The sequence below is a fragment of the Acomys minous genome, assembly GCF_964271855.1.
Source record: "Acomys minous genome assembly, chromosome: 1".
NCBI classification, from domain to species: domain Eukaryota; kingdom Metazoa; phylum Chordata; class Mammalia; order Rodentia; family Muridae; genus Acomys; species Acomys minous.
Window position 1 is genome coordinate 110,164,336 of NC_140483.1, and position 19,873 is coordinate 110,184,208.

The window sequence follows — 19,873 nt, forward strand, 5'->3', positions numbered from 1 at the left end:
ATTTTTGTTTATATTTTTCTTCTGTTTGTAAACTTCATCATCATCAAGCAGAATCTGATGAAATTCAGAATCAATTCAGAATTATCAAATTTAACAAGTGAAAATTATCATGGCTAGTGGGAAATATTTATTGAATTAGCAAGGTTCCATTTCATATTATTGAGAGAAAATAGAAAGCACCAGTCTTGCACAGTTGTGTATCACACATACTATAAAGACAGGATTTCACAGTGCTTTACAGATTTTTATATATTTTGACAAAATATTTTACTCTTTGCCTTTTATTGAAAAGAGGTTTTTTTCACATTATATATCTCGATTATAATTTTTCCTCTCTCTATATCTGCCAGTTCACCCCACAAAAAGAGTCTACTTCTAATTTGTCTCTCCTTAGAAAACAAACAATCTTTTAAGATATAATAATAAAATATAATAATATATTGTGATAAAATAAAACTAACACATCTATCTGAATTGGACAAAACAAACAGAAGGATAAAATCCCTAAAGAAAGCAAAAGCATTGAAGATCCAGTTGTTCAAACACTCAGGAAACCATTAACAACACTAAACTGGAAGCAAAATTATATATGCAGAGGACAATGTACAGACCAGTGCGGGCCCTGTGCTTGATGCTTCTTTCTCTGTGAGCCCATATTAACTTTGATCATGTTGGTTTTGAGAGTCTTATTTTCTTGGTGTCCTCCATATCCTCTGGCTCTTACATTCTTTCTCCCACCTCTCCTGAAGGTTTCCCTGAGACCTGAAGAGAGGGAATTTATGGAGACATCTTTTTAAAATATGTATTTTATTAATTTATTCATATTATATCTCAATTGTATCCCATGTATCAATACATATCCCATCCCTTGTATCCTCCCATTGCTCCCTCCCTCCCATTTTCCCCTTACTGCCTTCCCCTATGACTGTGACTGAGGGGGACCTCCTCCCCCTGTATATGCTCATAGGGTATAGGATATAATATTTCCCTCTCTCTCTCTCTCTCTCTCTCTCTCTCTCTCTCTCTCTCTCTCTTTCTCTCTCCATAATTTTTTTATATCTCTGTATTATTTACCATCTTCTGTAGGGAGAAAATTCTGATTGTGCCTGAGAAAGGCACTTATCTAAAAATATAGCAGAATGTCATTAGAAATAATTTTATTGGTTCATTTTATTTTATTTTTATAATAGTATCATAGTATTTGATTTTACCCTATACTTGGACTATCTAGTCTCAGAATCTTATTCAAACATGGTGTCATATAGGGGTTCCATCTTATTGAGTGAGTCTTCAGTAAAATGAGAGATTGTTTGATAATTTCCACAAGTTTTGTACTACAATAACCCTAGCATATCTACGGACAGGAAAGCATTGTAGAAAAAAATGCTTTTGTCTGGGTTTATGTTTATTTTCCTCTTTTGATATCAAGTAGAGGACTTTCCTGCACCAAATACACTGAACATAGCTATGAAGGCTTTATATAGGCCCTAGATCAATTTCTCAATGTTCAATATAGGTGTTCTCACCAGTAATGGAAACTTGGTATCAGTTTGTAGGGAGCACACAGCAGTTTTGGAAACAGCCTGGATTATTTGCAAAGCATTATGGAACTCGTTTAGCCAAAAGCCCAATCCTGATATTGAAAATCTCATTTGGTGGCAAGAGACTTTCAGATGGGACACACACACACACACACACACACACACACACACACACACACACACACACATGTAATGCATTAAATTTCTTTGCTACAGCTAAAATGGCCTTGATTTTAGCTGTTTCTCCATTTATTTCCCCACGTTTTCCCTATCTCTTCATTGATCATGTAATACCCTTCATCCATCTATAAATATCTAATCTATCACCCTTTCTTAACAAGGTCCATCTGTTCCCTGTAGGACCTTACTTTATATCTAACCACTGTGGTCTTAGCTTTGTTATAACCAACATTGTAGCTTGGTTATCATTAATGTATTGGCTAACATCCAATATAAGTGAATACACACCATCTATGTATTTCTAGGTCTGGATCATTTTTTAGTTATATTTATCCAAAATTTTCAAATTTCATAATTTTTAATCATTGAATCATGCTACACTTATCTATTGAAAAACATCTGGGCTATTTCCAGTTCCTATTATGAGGAGAGCAGCAACAAACATTATTGGTCAACTGTCTCTGTGGTAGGATGAAGTGACTTTTTGGGAATATGCCTGAGAGTGAGAAAGCTATATCTAGAGGTAAATCGATGTCCATCTTACTGAAAAACTAGCACACTGATATCCACAGTAGCTGTACAAGTTTGTGCTCACATCAGTGGATGAGGGCTTGTCTTATTTCACATTCTCCCCAGCCTGAGAATCATCTGTGCTATTGCTATTAGCCATTCTGAATTTTATCAGATTGAATCTCAAAGCAGTTTTGGCTTATGTTTCCCTATTGGCTAAAGGTGTTAAACATTTATTTAAATATTTCTCAGTCATTTGAGTTTCCTCTTTTAAGAATTGTCTATTTAGTTCTGCATCCCATTTTTATTGAGTTATTTACTTTTTTATATCTAGTTTCTTGAGTCCTTTCTATATTTTGGATATTGATCCTCTATTTTTTTCCCATTCTGTAGGCTGATGCTTTGTCCAAATATTCATGTCTTTTTACTGTGCAGAAGATTTTCAGTTTCATCATGTTATATTTATTAATCATTGATCTTGGTGCCTGTGCTAACAGTGTTCTGTTTCAGAAAGACTTTTCTTGTGCCAATGTATTCAAGGCTACTCCCCACTTTCTCTTCAATCAATTCAGAGTATCTAGTTTTCTTTTGAGCTCTTTAACCCACTTGGGTATGAGTTTTGTGCAGTGTGATAAGAATGTGTCCGTTTTAATTCTTCCACCCGCAGACATAAAGTTTGAATAGCACCATTTAGTGAAGAGGCTGTCATTTTTTTCAGTGTTTATTTCTTGCTTCTTTATCAGAATTTTGGTGTCCCCTAGATATATTTAATTATGTCTGGGTCTTTAAGTTGATTTCATTGATCAACATGTTCATCCTTGTGCCAACACTATGCTGCTTTTATTAGCATGTAGTACAACATGAAATCAGAGGTACTGATACCTCCTGAAGCTCTTTATTTATTTAGTACCCTTTTGTCTTTCTATGGAGTATTTCTATTTTTCCGTATAAGCTTATCATTGTCCATTCAAGATCTGTGAAGAATTGTGTTGAAAGTTTAATGGGGATTAAATTGACTCAGTAGATTTTCTGGTAAGATGACCATTTTTTTTCTATATTAATCCTAATGAACCATGATGACAAAAATATTCCCTGACTTCTCAGTATGTTTCTCATTTGTACATATGAGGGCTACTGATTTCTGTACGCTAATTTTATGTCTTGCTACTTTGCTGAGAGTGTTTATCATCTGTAGGAGTTTCCCAATGGAATTTTAAGTTCACATGCATCTAATAATATACAAATAAATACATTTTTACTTCTTTCTTACAAAAGTGTATCCTCTTGATCTCCTTAATTTGTCTTATTGCTCTAACAAAGAGTTCAAGTACTATATTTAATAGGTAGGGAAATAGTGGTGATTTTAGTGGAATTGCTCTGGATTTTTTCCATTTAAATTTTTGTTGTCTTAATTATATGCTTTCAAAACATTAAAATCTATGTATGAAAGGGAGAGGAAATATAAATTTTAACTTTTTTATTTCTTTTCCTTTATTTGATTTAAAAAAAATATTTTGACCATGTTTTCTCTCACCCAACTCCTCTCAGAAACTCTTCTAACCACCCAAATTTATGTTCTTTCTTTGCAATTTTCAGAAAGAAAAAACAGAAAAATTAAAATTAAAGTAAACAAACAAAAGACCAATAAGATCAGAAGGCTAAAACAAAACAGCCCTTATAAGACTAGCCAGGTTCAATTCAGATGGGGTTCTTAGGGTTCCACTCTTAACCATGACACTGTTTGCAACTTATACCTACTGGTAGACGGAATATCAGTTTTCTCCTCTGGAGTGTCACTCATATTTACACTCCAGGAAAGGCTTCATAGCCAAGGGTAGCTGATAACCAGAACATTTCTAACTTTATTAAAGTTTTTCTCCTTTACTCTACTTCTTTCAAAATATTATGTCTGCTGCTCATGCTGTCTGCATCTCAAAGCACATGGAGCCAGAATAGCCTGAAGCACTCCCACAATGGAGGGCAGGGATGAAAACAGTGTGCATTACCACAGGTCTGTGAAGGGAATTAGCTCAGTGTACATCGAGCCCTTTAGATAAAAACACAGTAACATCCTAGTGAGATTTTGAATAGACAGCTTATAAATAAACAGATCTGGAGAAAAAGAAGGCATGGACTTTGAGAATAAACAATTATTATGATTATATCGTAGACTTGCCATGTTCTACTGTATTGTTCACAACTAACATCCCTTTTGTACTTTGTGCAATCTCAAAGAGGAGCATTTTTCATATTTAGTGTTTTGAGAAAGTAAGCCACTGTTTTAAGAAAATGACAGAGTTACTAGGAAAAAATATCAAAAGATGCACAAAGTAAAAGAAAAAAAAAATAACTGAGCTTCTGTGCTCACCAAAGTGAAGCACAGTAAACAGGTGCCGTGAGAACTTGGGAAGGGTCCACGGAGGAGGACCTCTGAGCACGACACTCTCCTGGGACTTCTGCGAACTTCTGCTGGAGCATCGTCTCTCCATTTAGACAGGAAGTGCTTTGTCACATCTACCATCTCAGATATGATAACAAATAGTAGTTTTTCAAATGGTTTTCAGTCTTGGTTGATTTGCAACAATACTTCTCTTTTGGTTTAGTTTGATCACCAGACATAGTGAAAATTCTTATAATTTTAACACTCAGAGATGTGGCATGGCATCAGATTTCCAAGGCAATATGAACTATGTAGTGACGCCATGTCAAATTTATTTTGAAAAATATTTAATAATGTTACCTCTAAAATATAAATGTGAACTGGGCACTGAGAAGGGACTGCGTGGGATTTCTTTGAATCACTAAAACTTTAATGAGCACAGTGGTTGTGTTGTACTCGTCACTCACAGAGCAGTATCACAGCATGGGCTGCATTATGAAAAAGTGCACTCACAAAAACCACTTAAAGCCATCTTCATTGTATGTGCTCTTTGATGAAGTGTAAGAGCTGCACTTATCTATGGATATAAGTATAGGCATATAGAATATACTTGGAAAATATTCTAATTTAGGAAAATGGGAGTTGTAAGGTCTCCCCTAGATTCCATGACCTCACTAGGCCGGAATACTTTGCTAGGTTTAACAATACCAAAAATGAATTCCCTCCAATTGAGCAGCTCTTAGGTCCAATAAGATGTTTTTAATCACCCACACATATAAAGCCATGGTAGCATCCTTGGAGATATCTTGTCATATTGATCATTATCAGGGTTTGTAGGTTTTACAGCTTGGCAAGATTACTGATTGCTTTTCTGCCTTGGTAACTAATATAGTAACTTACAATTCCATGAGAGCTAGTTTTTACTCCTTATGGGCAGTACAACAATATTTTCAAAATACATGGAGTATAAAAAGGTCATATAAATAATAGATTTCCAGAGATTTTAATGGTATCAAGAAAGTAGAAGAAAAGGTGCAACCTACAAAAGAAAAAATGAAAGTATTAAGAATATTGAAACTCTACTCATAAGTCTTTAAAGAAAGAAATTCCTGGAACCATATGACTTTAATGGTGAATATTACTAATTTTGGGGGGAAAATTAAAACCAATCCTTCTCAAAGTCTTACAAAATGAAGACAAGGTGATAATACATCCTAACTCATCTGAGTCCAGCTTCACTACACTCCTAATAAAAACACTAAAATTAATAAAAAGTAATATAAGAATGAATAAAAACTTTGTAATAGAAATTACCAAACAGTATTTACCAATATAATAAAAGGATTTATTACCAGAGTGCAAGAAAGTTTTAACATCTTCCAAATAGGTCTCAATGATTGAGTCAAGATTGAATAAAGCTTGCATAGTTTCTTTATGAAACATATTTAACAGAATATACCAGCTTCCCTTAAAGGGACCCTATAGTTAGAACAAAAGGAAATTTTGTGGACAATGGTCATGCTTGAAAACACTATTGCACTCAGTGTTAAAAGGATGAAATACTCCCTTTGTCAAATGTGATCATGACAGCTACATAATCTATAATTTGGCAATAAGATGAGAGAAGAGCCAATTAAGATAGAATATAGAATAAGTAATAGTTCTGTTTCCATGACATGATCTTATATTGTATCTGTAGAGAACTCTAAACACCACATACTCACATTCACACATACAGAATACTTATAGGCACCAATGAACATTTGTGTTATACGAAATTCGCACCTAATTTTCAGTTAGATTTATGTTTTCTAACAATGAATGATGGGAATTAGAAAAAGAGATTACATCAATTTCGGTGATATTTGTGCTTAAAATATATTCAATTAGTATGAAAAAGCTGTCCACAATCGGAATTCATGTTTCCAATTATGTGCCTGATAAATAGCTAATATCCAAATTTATTTCATGCTCCTACAAATCATCTGCTTGCCAGTAAAGCCAAGTAAAAGTTGAAAGGCAGAAATAGACTTCTTTCCAAGGAAGAGGTGCTGAGAAAATGGTGAGCACTACAAAGCAATGGGAAAAGTGCAAGACTCAGCTACAGTGCTGTCTATTTCAACCCCAATGTGATGGCAAGTAAAGCAAAGTGCAAAGGAAAAACAGTTGTGAGCAAGTGGAGAATTTGTGACCCTTTCTTCTACATTGCCATTAAGAATGTAAAATTGTGTAGCTTTTGTGGAAAATGTTTTCAAATTCGCCATAGTAATGAACATATTAACTAATCCAATAACACTATTTCTGGACATATACCTCAAAAACTGATAACAGAATTTCTAATAGACATTTAAACACCAATCTCATCAGTATAGAATTTATGATTGAAAGTAAAACCAACTGCCCATCTATAGAAAAGCAGGCAATTTTTTTTCCATATCCATGATGGAATAGTATTCAACGCTAAGAAGTGAATGCAAACCATAAATGTAATATCAGTATTTGGGCATGAGGCTGAAACAGTAAAATGGAACTATCAAGGTGAATCCAAATTGTATAGGATATGTACAACACATGGGTGAGTCTTAAAGTATTACGATAAATGAAGTAAGCCAGACACGAAAGAAGAGGTATATTTAAACTCCTAGACAGGAATAACTTAAGGATATAAAACAGGATGAGGGATGCTAGGGAGCATGGAAGGGTCATGGGAAGAACAGGAGGCTGTAGCACCTGCACATACATGCATACCCACAAACATGATGTAGACATACAAACATATAACACACATCCCCTTAGCTATTCTTGTAGGTGTGAACAGATGCTCCTCCATTTATTGCAGGACTGCATTCTGATAGGCACATTGTAAACAAAAGCAACCATATAGCCAATAATCATTTAAAATTCCTAAGTATAAAGCATCATAGTTTGGAACCTCTGCACAGAGCCAATATTTTTCTACAGCCCAGAAAACAGGCACTAGAACCTTGTGGCAGATCTCTAGTCTAGTTTTCCTTTCATAGTAACTATCTATTGTACTTATATAACATACCATATTTAAGGTCAGTAAGTTACTAGTTAAATTTTGCTAAATGAGAAACTATCCCTGCAGATATTTAAAAAAAAAAAGAAAAAACAGAAACAAAATACCCTGGGAAGGTATTGATGTTGTGTGAGAAAGAGTTTGCTCTGAGGGTGTTTTAAGTCACGCACTCATTAGAAAGCTCTCTGTGCTATGGGAATTCTTGAACTATTCCATGAGCGAGCTACAGGCTGCTTTTAAGTTCACGCTTTGGTGTCCATGATCATGCTACTCAGATGCTTTCATGTTCAAGCACAGGTGCCTAGAATCACGTTGTACACATACTTCTGAATTCCAGTGCAGGTGCCTATGATCACACTACACATGTACTTTCATGTTTATGCCAAGGTGCTTATGATCAAGCTACCCCCATGCTTTCAAGTCCAGGCCCAGATATTTATCATAATTACTTATATGTATTTTCATGCTCCGATTCACTACACTACACTGCACACGTGCTTTCATGTTCATGTCCAGGTGCCTCTATGATCATGCTATACTCATTATTTCATGTTCATTCTCATGTTTATGATTGTGTTTTTACACATGATTTTCAGTACAACGTCAATTTCCTATAAATTATAAATCAAACAATTACAGGTAATCTTGTGTTTGTTTTAAAGATCTAGCATATGGTGTAAACTCCAACAGGCACCATTGTAGGTATCTTTATATTTGTTAGATATCTAATCTCAGGTCTAGCTCCAGATGCATTACAACAAATTTGCCACTAGAGTCCATCAAATTAATTTATCAAGCCTCCAGATTACTCAGGTTATGAGGTGACATATGGAGTTAGCTTAAGCAAATATAATTATAGTAAGCGAATATATCTCATGTTATATCTTAGCATAATCTATGATCATGTGAAAAGAGCCAAGAATATTATTTGTAGGTCTTTGCTTTTCTCACTGAGTTAATGTGGATATAGCAGAGATGGTCTTTTTGATTTTTTGCTTTCAAGTGCAGTCACTTGTCATAGTTTATGCAATCATTTCTAAAAGGACATCTTAAGGAAAGAACAATCTGCATGCTACTCCATCTGTAGTTCACAATAAGTTCACAGCTTCCTTACACAGGCTCCTAAAATTTTCTATTTTTATTTTTCAGTATGTCAGAGAACAAACCAGATATATGAACAGATATCATTAGATTTGCAGCAAATTTTAAGTACAATAGACAATTATTGGCAGCCACATAATTATTAATAATATTATCAGGGAAGAGTTCACAAGAGGCATTATCCATGTAAGACATCATGGGCAATACAAAAGAGTTATAGAAATTTTATCTAATTACTTGCATGCATACAAAATCTAATTGATCATGTATGTTATCAGAGAAATCTGAGATATTAAAGCTGTACATGTAAAGAAGTTATCCTTTTAGCTGTAAATAATCTGTTCCTGCTTGATTTTGGAAGATGGTCTCTTTATCTTTTTTAAAATAAATAACTAAGGTTTTATTTATTTATTGTTCCAATAAAAATTTTTAAACAAAATATAATTTAATAAGATAAAAAAAACCCACATTTAATTTGGACAAGGTAAACCAATGGAAGGAAAAAAAACCCAATAAAAGGCACACAATAATCAGCTACCCACTTGTTCACACATTCAGGAATCCCATAAAAGTGCTGAACCGAAAGCTATGATAGAAGCACAGGGGACCTGGTGCGGGCCTGTGTAAGCTCCGAGCTTGCTGCTTCAGTCACTGTGAGTTCATATAAGCTTTGATAAGTTGATTTAGGGGAGCTTGTTAACCTGGTGTCCTCCATATCCTTTGGCTCCCACATTTCTTCCACCTCCATAGGAAAGAAACAAGAGCACACGGGTAAAAATTCTATGTAGGCAGCACCTGTACCTCTCAATGGTCAATGAGTTGTGTAGGTGTTGTCTTCAGCAATGAGTCCTTCCTGTCAGTTTGTGGAGAAAAATCTATTGACTTGGCAGCAGCCTGGGTTATTTGAGGATTTCCAAGAGACTCCTTTGGCCAACAACTCAATTGGATATAACCCAGTCCCAGTACTAGAAGCGTCACTTGGTGACATAAGATGACCAATTAGATCTCTATCTTCTGCATTATTTGGAAACTTCATCAGGATTGCTTTCATACATTTTGGGAAATTTTCACTGGACTACTGCCCTCAAATACCCCTCTATCCATATTTTCTTACCCCAAATACCCTGCCACACCACACCTGATCCTTCCATTCCCATCCAACTCCTGGCCTCAGTCCACCCATAAATTCAATTGTATTTCCTCCTTCCAGAAGGATCTATGTGTTCCCTCCCTATTCTTTTCCTCTATGCCTATCAGATTACAGCATTGTTATATAATGCCCAATATTCGTATATAAGTGAATACATAGCACATTTGTTATTCTGGGGCTGGGTTACCTTAATAAAGATTTTTTTTCTAGTTCCATCCATTTGCCTGAAATTTTCATGTCTTTTTCTTTTTTTTTTTTTTAAGAACTGAGTAATTCTCTGTTGTGTAAATTTGCACTTCTTCCTTGTCTTTTGTTGAGGTACACTTGATTGCTTTCATTTGGGGCTATTATGAATAGAACAGCAATGGACATGTTTGAGCAAGTGTCCCTGTAGTCGAATGAACCATAGCATCCTTTGTATATATGTTCAAGAGTGGTTAGCTGGATACTGAGGTAGATCAAATTTTGTCATTCGGAGGAACTGCCACACGAATTTTCATAGTAGCTGTACAAGTATGCACCCTCACCAGTAATGTAGGAATGTTTCTCTTATTTCACTCTGAATTAGTTTTTCAATTAATGTTAACTAAATTAAATGACAATACTGATTATATTACTTATATTTGCATGTATACTTTGGCTATAAATGTGTTTGTTCACTCATTGTTATGTACTCTTGGGTATAGCCTTAAAACTTTTACTAATCTTATTTTCTAATGACAAATATAAGATAATGATAGAGGACAGGTGTTTTTACCAGGGATATTTTCATTTAGCTGAGGAGGAGCTAATACTAACTCATTGAAGAATCTGCTTAAACAAGTTATGTATCTGAGAAACATTGGTAACACCTGGTATATATGCTGAATGATACATTGAATATTAAAATATAGCCTTTGGTGAATGCAGTTTAATTTATAGGTTGATATTAGGACATATTAGTAAATAAAATTAACTTACATATTTAAAATATACAATTTCTTTACTTGATAAGCAGGCATTAACATTGTTTACTTACATGTTTCCCTTTCTGTCTCCTTTTAGGCTGTACTTTGGAGGTATAAATTTTCTCAGCTTAAAGGCTCATCAGATGACGGCAAAAGCAAAATCAAATTTTTATTTCAAAATCCAGATACTAAACAGATTGAAGCAAAGGTAAACACAAGAAACCCATCACATAATACACCTCCAATTACATTAGTGGCACTAAGATACAATGATGAAATAGTTTAGGACAAATTAACACAAATGTTCTTTCCTTGTTTTGAAACATCTCTTCCACCCTTGGGAACTTTTAATTTAAGGCTACACTTGAAGGCAACAGATTTTCACTAGAAGGCATCACTCCAGATAAATTATTTTCAACTGATTCTGGGTCTTAGTCTTGTATGAACTAAAATTTTGTGGGAATGAAACAGCATGCTAATAGCTGAAGGGGACATATGGAAGTAAAAAAATTTAAAGACTTTAAAAACTAGCAGCTTCATGCTGGGCATGTTGGCACATGCCTTTAATATCAGCACTCAGGAAGCAGAGGCAGGCCTGTGAGTTTGAGGCCAGCCTGGTCTACAAAAGCAAGCACAGGATAGCCAGGGCAGCATACAGATAAAACCCAGTCTCAAAAAACCAAAACCAAACCAAACCAAAATAACAACCAAAAATCCTAGCAGCTTCATAATAATCCATCACTCCTTAAATATGGGTAGAAATTTTAAAAATGGTTTTAAACACATCTCGAGAAATTGTTATGTCATTATGAGTTAAAGAGGATGATTTAGTTGATAACTTTTCTCACTGCTTTATATACTTTTTAGTATTCTGGAATACATTAGCTATGTTGTTAACTCAACAGAAAGTTTAAACACGTTTATATTTATAAATACTTACATTTGTTACAGTTATTTTTATATAACTGTTTCTCTTAGTTTATTTCTTAACCTGTCTATCACACAAATAACTGACTCTTTCATATTTGTTTATAAAGATTTACAACACAATTGTGAAGACTTTAAGTCTACTTTTAACCATCTATGTTATCTTGAATTCATGCTTGCCAAAACCCCAAGTTACTTGTTTGTTAGTATTTTCTTTGCTCCAGTTGAATCTTCTTCATCTTTCCTATTCCTCTTTTTGTCTCTGAATCCCTTGCTGAATTCTTGGCTTCTTCTACTTCCTCCTTCCATGGGTAGTAGGAAGTCTAGCCCTATTTTCTCCCTTGCTCAATGATTGGCTGCAAGCTGGGTTTTGGCATATCAGGGGACAACTGGGGAGCAGAGTTTATACAACATGGAGAAAGGAGATTCTTAGAACAAGGCTTGAAGCCAGATATGGGTGGGAGTGTACACAAATCAGCATTTGAATTACACACAATAACCTTATTCCTACATATACTTGTAAAAACTAAAAAAAAAAAAATCTCAGTTATTTCCATTACTTTATCATGACATCTATAGCAACACTGTGAGTTTAAATAAATCATGAAAAATAATTTTCTTTTGTGGAAAAAGGAGTAAATAAATATCAAAATGAGAATTTAATCCTGTGGCATGGAATCCCAATGTACTTTCCTCCCCTATGAGGTAAAAACACCACAATTTATTTCTACAATTGATTACTTAAATTCAGGGTTAGCCCTAGACTGACTTTCAAATCCTTTCCAAGGTTGGCCTTGTGTGAGGTTCTGTGCAATCTCCTACATCCTTACCAGAAGCACCTTTAGAAAAGGTGGCCTGGCTTTGTCTTCTATGTCTCCCCATGCCTTTTTTTCTACCATTCTTCTCTGATATCTACATCCTTCTAGAGAACTCTCTCCTTTCATTTGTATTAGTCTTGGTTGAAGTAGAAACTGTGTTCTTCTCTGCAATGTGCTCATTCCTTCTCTTTCACATCTCCAAACCATGGAGGTAACCACATTCTTGCCTTGCATTTTATCCCATCCGGTTAGGGAAATATGTCTCATTGGCTGCCTTTTCTTATGGCTTACAGTTTTCAGACCTACATTCTCCTTGCCCTCCTCCCTGCATAGCTCTTGCTTTTGTTTCTTGCTTTTTTCTTTTCTCCTTAGCTACCAATAACACATCATTGTGCTGATACTTATACGGCTATTTCCAGAGACTTTCCTATAAAATGAATATTAATGTAAAATTTATTTATTATGGCTTTGGATGCATTTCTGCATGTATTCTACTGTGGGTGAGATTTAAGCAATGATTTGATTTTTAGTTGTTACAATTTTGCAACTTTAATGATAAAGCACATTTTCCAAATGAGTCAGTATTGTAAAAATCAATCCAATAATTGCTATTCAGTTTTGTACTTCAACTGACTGTATTTATCACATGTATTTATTATAAAGCGGTCTCACCTTCTTCTGCATTGGTTACATGTCAGCTCCATACATATTTATTATCTCTCACCTTCTTTTGCATTGGTTACATGTCAGCTCCATACATATTTATTATCTGTATCCTTTTGTTTTCAAACATAATTATAAATGTAATTCTTTATGTACTAGTTTTTTAAAAAAGATACTGGGTTGAAAATGACTCTGAAATTGCATAAAAGCCTTTATGGAACCAGAGAAAGAAAAGCTGTAATTAATGTAAGGCTTTGGCTTTGCCTAGTAGATAAAGTTCTTTAAGATCAACAGCTTCCAAAAGCGAAAAGAGTGCTTCTTTGAAGAATACGGAAAATATCACAGAGAATGAAGAACGCATGCACAGACAGAATGTTAGGCTGCTAGTCAGCAATGCTGGAGTGTCAGAGTCTAGACTGGCAGCACTCAGCATCTGCCATAACACTCCTAACAGAAAGGATAGTGTTGTGGAGACAGTTGCATGGGAATATTTTACTTTGTAAGATAAAGGCCCAAAATTACAAATGATGAGAGCACTTCTATAATTTAAAAGAAAGTAAGAACGTAGATAAGATGCACAGTCTCTGTATCATTTTCTATGCCCATTAGCAATGTTGGGAAGAAGTTTCTCTGAGTCCCTGCCAGCACCATAAACGGAAACTACATTTTTATTTTATTTTTTACTCATTATAATCCTAACTTGCATTTCTCCAGTTGCTTTGAACATAAGCAGCTGTTTGTTGCTTCTATTTTACAACTGTGTTGTTTTGGTAAAAAGTTTTATGTGTTTTGCCCATTTTATAACACAGCACTTCATTTGTTTTTTTTCTATTCATTGTCCTTCCATCTCAGGAAGATAGACTTTGTTTATGCTTACTTGCATCTTCTTTAGTTTGTTTCACTATCTTTAGTGGTTTGTGCACACATCTTCAGCCTCCATGATTAAATTTATTCCAGATTACTTATTAAAAACTATCGTAAGCGGAAGCATTTTCTCAGTTTTTTTCCCCACAGAATTCTGTTCATATATAGGAAACTACTGAGTTTGTCTACTGATTTGATGTTTTACTTCATTGCACTTGATGCTTTGCTCTATAGAACGACGTCAGAGGCTTCTCAATATAGCAGGACCACTACCTCAATGCCTTCTTATATTTGTGATAGAATCTACTTGAATTGTGTTTTTTTTCCTTGCTCAATCCTAATTACTTTGTTCATTATGCTACTCTGCTTTTTATAACCGAACATGTCTTTATAAATACTATGTCTAGGTTCTCAGTATTCAGTAATGTATCTTATAGATGTTTTGTCTAAGTCTTTTAAATATAATCTATGTTTACGTGTTCTCTTTCTCCCTCTTTACACATTCCTGTTATGTCCTGATCTCAGCCCCCTCTCTTCTGTACTTTCAGTCTCACCCTCCCACGCTAATCCTTAATTCTCCCTCCCCTTCTTCTCAGAGAAGGGTGCCCCACTGCCACCATTGTGCCCCAGCGCTTCATGTTGCATCAGAACTAAGCAACTTCTTCTTCCACTGAGGCCAGGCAAGGCACCCCAGCTAGGGGAAAGTGATCCAACTGAGTCCGTGTCAGGGACGGGCTCTGCTCCAGTGGCTAAGGGAAAGACCAGGCTGTTTGTTAGCTTGTTAAGTGTGAGGGCCTAGGTTCAGTAGATGCATGCACTTAGGTTGGTGGTTTAGTCTCTGTGAGCCCCCATGGGCTGAGATTAGTTGACTGCTGGTTTTCTTGTGGAATTTTTGTACCCTTTGGATCATTCTAGCCTTCCACCAACTATTCCACAAGGTACCCAGAATTCTGTCTAACGCCCCAGTATCTGTTTTAATTTCCTTCTAGGTAGATCCTCTCAGAGGACAATCACCTAGGCTCCTGTCTGCAAGCATAGCAGAGTATCATTAATAGTGACATAGGTTGCCTCTTTTCCATGGGGGGTGGGGTCCCAAGTTGGGTCAATCATTGTTTGGCCATTTCCTCAAACATCTGCTCCGTCTTTATCTATGCCCATCTTGTAGTCAGGGCAAATATGGGGCCAAAAGTTTTGTGGGTGGCTTGGTGTCCCCCTCCCTCCACTAGGAGTCCTGCCTGGCTATAGGGGTTGCCCACTTCAGTCTCCAAACCCCCTTTGCTAGGAGTCTCATCTAGAGTTACCCCATAACTTCTCAAGAGCCTACCCAGTTTCAAATCTGCAGCTTGTCCCAGGGAACTGCTCCAACAGCTTTCCATCTCTTTCCCATCCCTACCACCGCCCACCCCCACTTTCCCACACCAGATCTCCATCCTCCTTCATTTCCTAAACCCCTCTCCAACTCAGATTCATATCTTCATCTATTTCTGATGTCTTTTATTTTCCCCTTGAGTGAGATTCAAGCTTCCTCCCTTGGGCCCTTCTTGTTACTTACTTTCTTTGGGTCTGTGGATTATGGCATGGTTATTCTGTAATACATGGCTAATACACACTTCTAAGCTAGTACAATCCGTGAGTGTCTTTATGAGTCTGGGTTACCTCACTCAGGATGATTTTTTTTTTCTAATTCTATCCATTTGCATACAAATTTCATGATTTTCTTGTTTTTAATATCTGTTAGTGTTCCTATGTGTATTCCAATGTTCTTTATCCATTCTTCACTGAGGAATACCTAGGTTGTTTACAGATTCTGGCTATTACAAATAAGGCTGCTATAGACATAGTTGAACAAGTGTTCTTGTGGTATGATGTAACAGATTTTGGGTATATGCCCAGGAGGGATATAACTGGGCCTTGAGGTTACATCTGAAACATCTCCTCGCTGTCCCACCCTCCTTCACTCTCCTTGCTATGTACCTCCCCTAGTCCTCAGAGAGTGGGGTCCCCTTCCCCTAGTCTTCAGAGAGGGAGGGTCCCTTCTCCCCCTTCAAATGACCCTAGCCTACCAAGTCTCATCAGGACTGCCTGCATCCTCTTCCTCCCTGCCCTGGTAAGGCATCTTGTGCCCAGAGGGAAGTGATCACAGAGCAAGGAACAGAGTCCATGGTGGGCACAGACCTTACTCCCTTAACTAGGGACCCCTATAGAGACTGAGCTGTCTATTTTCTATATCTGAGGAGAGGGCTTAAGTCCTCTCGATGTATGGTACATCAGTATTCACCAGTACCCTTGGGCCCAGATTAGTTGGTTTTGTTGGTCTTCCTGTGGAGTTCCCGTCCCCTCCATGTCCTTCTATCTCCCCACTCTTCCGTAAGACTCCCTGCCTCTGCCCAAAGTTTGGCTGTGAGTCTCAGTTTCTGCTTTAATCCCCTGGTGAGTGGAGTCTTTCAGAGGACCTCTATGGTACAGGCTCCCATCCTGTTCCATCTCTTCAACAGTTTCAAATGTCTATTCTATTTGCTCTTCTAAATGAGAAGTAAGCTTACTCCCTAGGGTCCTCCTTGTTATTTAGCTTCTTTAGGTCTGCGGATTGTAATTTGGCTATCCTGTACTATATGGCTAATATCCACTTATAAGTGAGTATATACCGTATATGACCTTCTGGGTCTGGGTTACCTCATTGAGGATGATCTCTTCCAGCTCTATCCACTTGCCTTATCTCCTCAGGTTGTCTTAGTACTCTAGCTCTAATATCAAGTACTGTCTTGAATAGACATGGAGAGGGTGGGCAATCATTGTTTTGTAACTGATTTTAGTTGAATTGCTGTGCATTTTTCTCCATTTAATTTTATGCTGGCTATTGGCTTGTTATTTATTGTCTTTATTGTGTTTAGGTATGAGCCTTGATTCCCTGGTCTCTCCATGACTTTTACATGAAGGGATGTTAGATTTTGTCAAAGGCTTTATCAGCATATAATGAGATGATCAAGTAGTTTTTCTCCTTCAGCTTGTTTATATGGTAAATTACATTGATGGATTTTCCTATGTTGAACCATTCTTGCATCCTTTGAATAAAGCCTACTTGATCATTGTCATTAATGTTTTTGATGTGCTCTTGCATCCAGTTTGCGGGTATTTTATTGAGTGTATTTGTATCAATGTTCATGAAGGAGATTAGTGTGAAGTTCTCTTTTTGTTTAGTTTCTGTGTGGTTCAGGTATAAGGGTGATTGTGGCCTCAGAGAATGAGTTTGGCAATGTTACTTCAGTTTCCATTTTGTGAAACTGTTTGAGGAGTATTGGTATTAGCTCTTTTTTTGAAGGGCTGGTAGAACAACATTGTAGCTGAGGATATAGATTCATTCAACTGGACAAGGGATGTACTGATACACAGTCCTTTTTTCTCTTGATATAAATACCAGACAAGAGTAATTCAAGACCGTAAAATCACTGCAAAATATTCACAATCACATAGTTGAATAAATGTTCAACAAAACCATAAACAATTCAACATCATGAGAAAGAACAATTATTTGATTTAATGAGATCTAGTGATGTTCCACTACATGGAACCCATTAACTAGTTACACCATATTAGAGAATCTGAATGAAACCCCTATGTTCATATATCATTAGGGATAAAAAAATGACAAAATTCAACAATCTTTCATAATAAGTTCTTGCAATGTATTTGTTACTGAAGGAGTATACCTCAACCAAATAAAAAAATAAAGAGGTGACAGGCTAGCATGTAATAGTCTGGTCAATAGGACCACCTGAAAACATGAAGACCATAACTAAGGCAGCCACGTTTATGCCTACCACCTCATTTTATACTCAGCTGATGCTTCCTTATAAAAGAGTTATTCAAAACAAAGAAATTTAGATACTGAAGAAAGAATGTATTTCTGATGACATGACCTTACATGAAATGAAATCCTAAAGACCTCCTCAAAACCATTTAGAGTCCAGAATCACATGAAGTAAAGTAAGACATCAAATCAGTAGAAAAAAATTACTTGTTTCCTATATATTAACAGAACCCTGTGAAAAAAATTGAGAAAATGCTTCCATTTACAGTAGCTTTCAAAAAGTAATTAAGAATATATTTAATCAGTGAGGTAAATATTTTTGCATAGAGCATTAAATTATAATGATCGAAGAAAAAGTAAGCATAAATATATTCTATACTCCTGAGATGGAAAAGTTAATATTATGAAAATATCATTATGAATAAAATATAAAGATTCTATATTTCTACAAAAGTAATCATTACTATCATCACAGCAAAAAAGGACAAACTGTTCAATTCCATTAGTATAAAAACAAAATTCAAACACACAAAATAAATCCTAAGAAGCCAAGACAAACTTGAGTCCAGATAGCAAAGCCAAAATAATACTCTGCTTGGCTACAATTACAAGCAAAATGAGTACTCATCACATACAATCATAAAAAATACAAATAGACACATTCATTACAGTAATTGCACAAGAAAGAATTCATGCATTTAAGCCACTTGACTTTTGACAAGGATGACAACACTAAAAGATAGAAAAGAGACTCTCTGTCCAGTAAATATTAGGAAAATGTTAATCATGTGCTAGAGAATGAAACAAACCTTTTATCTTGTTGTCAACAAAAATAAAGTCAAATGGATTAAATTTAGGTAAGAAACCATAAAATTATGGGAAAAGCATATTAGACATTACTTTAGGCACTTAAGTATACATTTAAACTCAAAAGATGAGCCAACAGAAGGATAAACAAAGGATTACATAAAACTAAAATGTTCTGCTCAACAGAGGAAGTTAACAATATGAAAAGGCAACCTACGTAATGGCAGAGCGTTTTACAAACAATGAATTTTATAAAGAGCTCATATTAAAAGCATATAAGGGATTCAGAAAAATACATAGCAAAATACACAAATTAAAGCATTGATCACAAGCAAAAAGGTACTTACGGAAATTTCTCAAAATGGGGCAAGAAAATACCAACAATTGTATAAAGACAAGGCTCAAATTGATCCTCATGACTGAACCTCGTTAAAGCCACAATGAGATAAAACTTTACAAATCACAATTAAGAAAATGATCGAAGCTAAATGTCCGTGAAGATATAAAGAAACAGAATCTTCGTATACTCTTGATTAGAACACATATTACATATTGCATATGTATAATTTAAAATCATCATGTTTCAGGTATATCTACACCCACATGTTTGCTACAAAATAATATATGTTATATGTAAAGGAAGCCTACAGGTTTCTAAACCAATGCATAGATGAATATGTATTAACATGATAGGGCATTATTTAAACATAGAAAAAGACAAGTGCTGTGTACAACAGAAAGGCAGCAACTGTATATAATGCTACTCTTACATGGATATAAAAGAATGTAATGGTAGTAATGAGAAGAATATTGTAAGAATAAAAGCACACTAGGGAGCAAAGCTGTGAGAGGATCCTCAATGGTATTATGTTTTATTTAGAAAGAGGGATAAAGGGTGTGTTTTAAAGGTAGGCAAACAAGTCTACGGGCTTTTTAGAGATTCATCCTTAAAGAACATGGCCAATGAGGAGCAACTTCTGTTTCAGAGATTTTTGAAGTGACACAATTACTCACTTTCTGGTGTGCATCTATTGGTACTTACCGTTCTGAAGAATCTACTTTTGAAGCATGCCTAGCAAATTTGTCATTCTGTTGTTCAACTGTTCCCGGAAGTTGAAAGTGTCTCACTGTCATTCT

General features: G+C 35.6%; 1 protein-coding gene across 7 annotated transcripts in view; it reads left to right on the forward strand.

The window, feature by feature from the left end:
- The window catches only part of SNTG1 (syntrophin gamma 1), a 707,225-nt gene that overhangs the window by 672,480 nt on the left and 14,872 nt on the right, over window positions 1-19,873 (forward strand). For 6 of the 7 annotated variants that reach the window (XM_084773017.1, XM_084773015.1, XM_084773016.1 and 3 more), the window contains one exon: window positions 10,947-11,057. In XM_084773017.1, the coding sequence (XP_084629143.1) occupies window positions 10,947-11,057 (111 nt within the window). Of the gene's footprint in view, window positions 1-10,946; window positions 11,058-19,873 lie in introns of those variants that run through there. The other variant, XM_084773019.1, reaches the window with a different exon arrangement.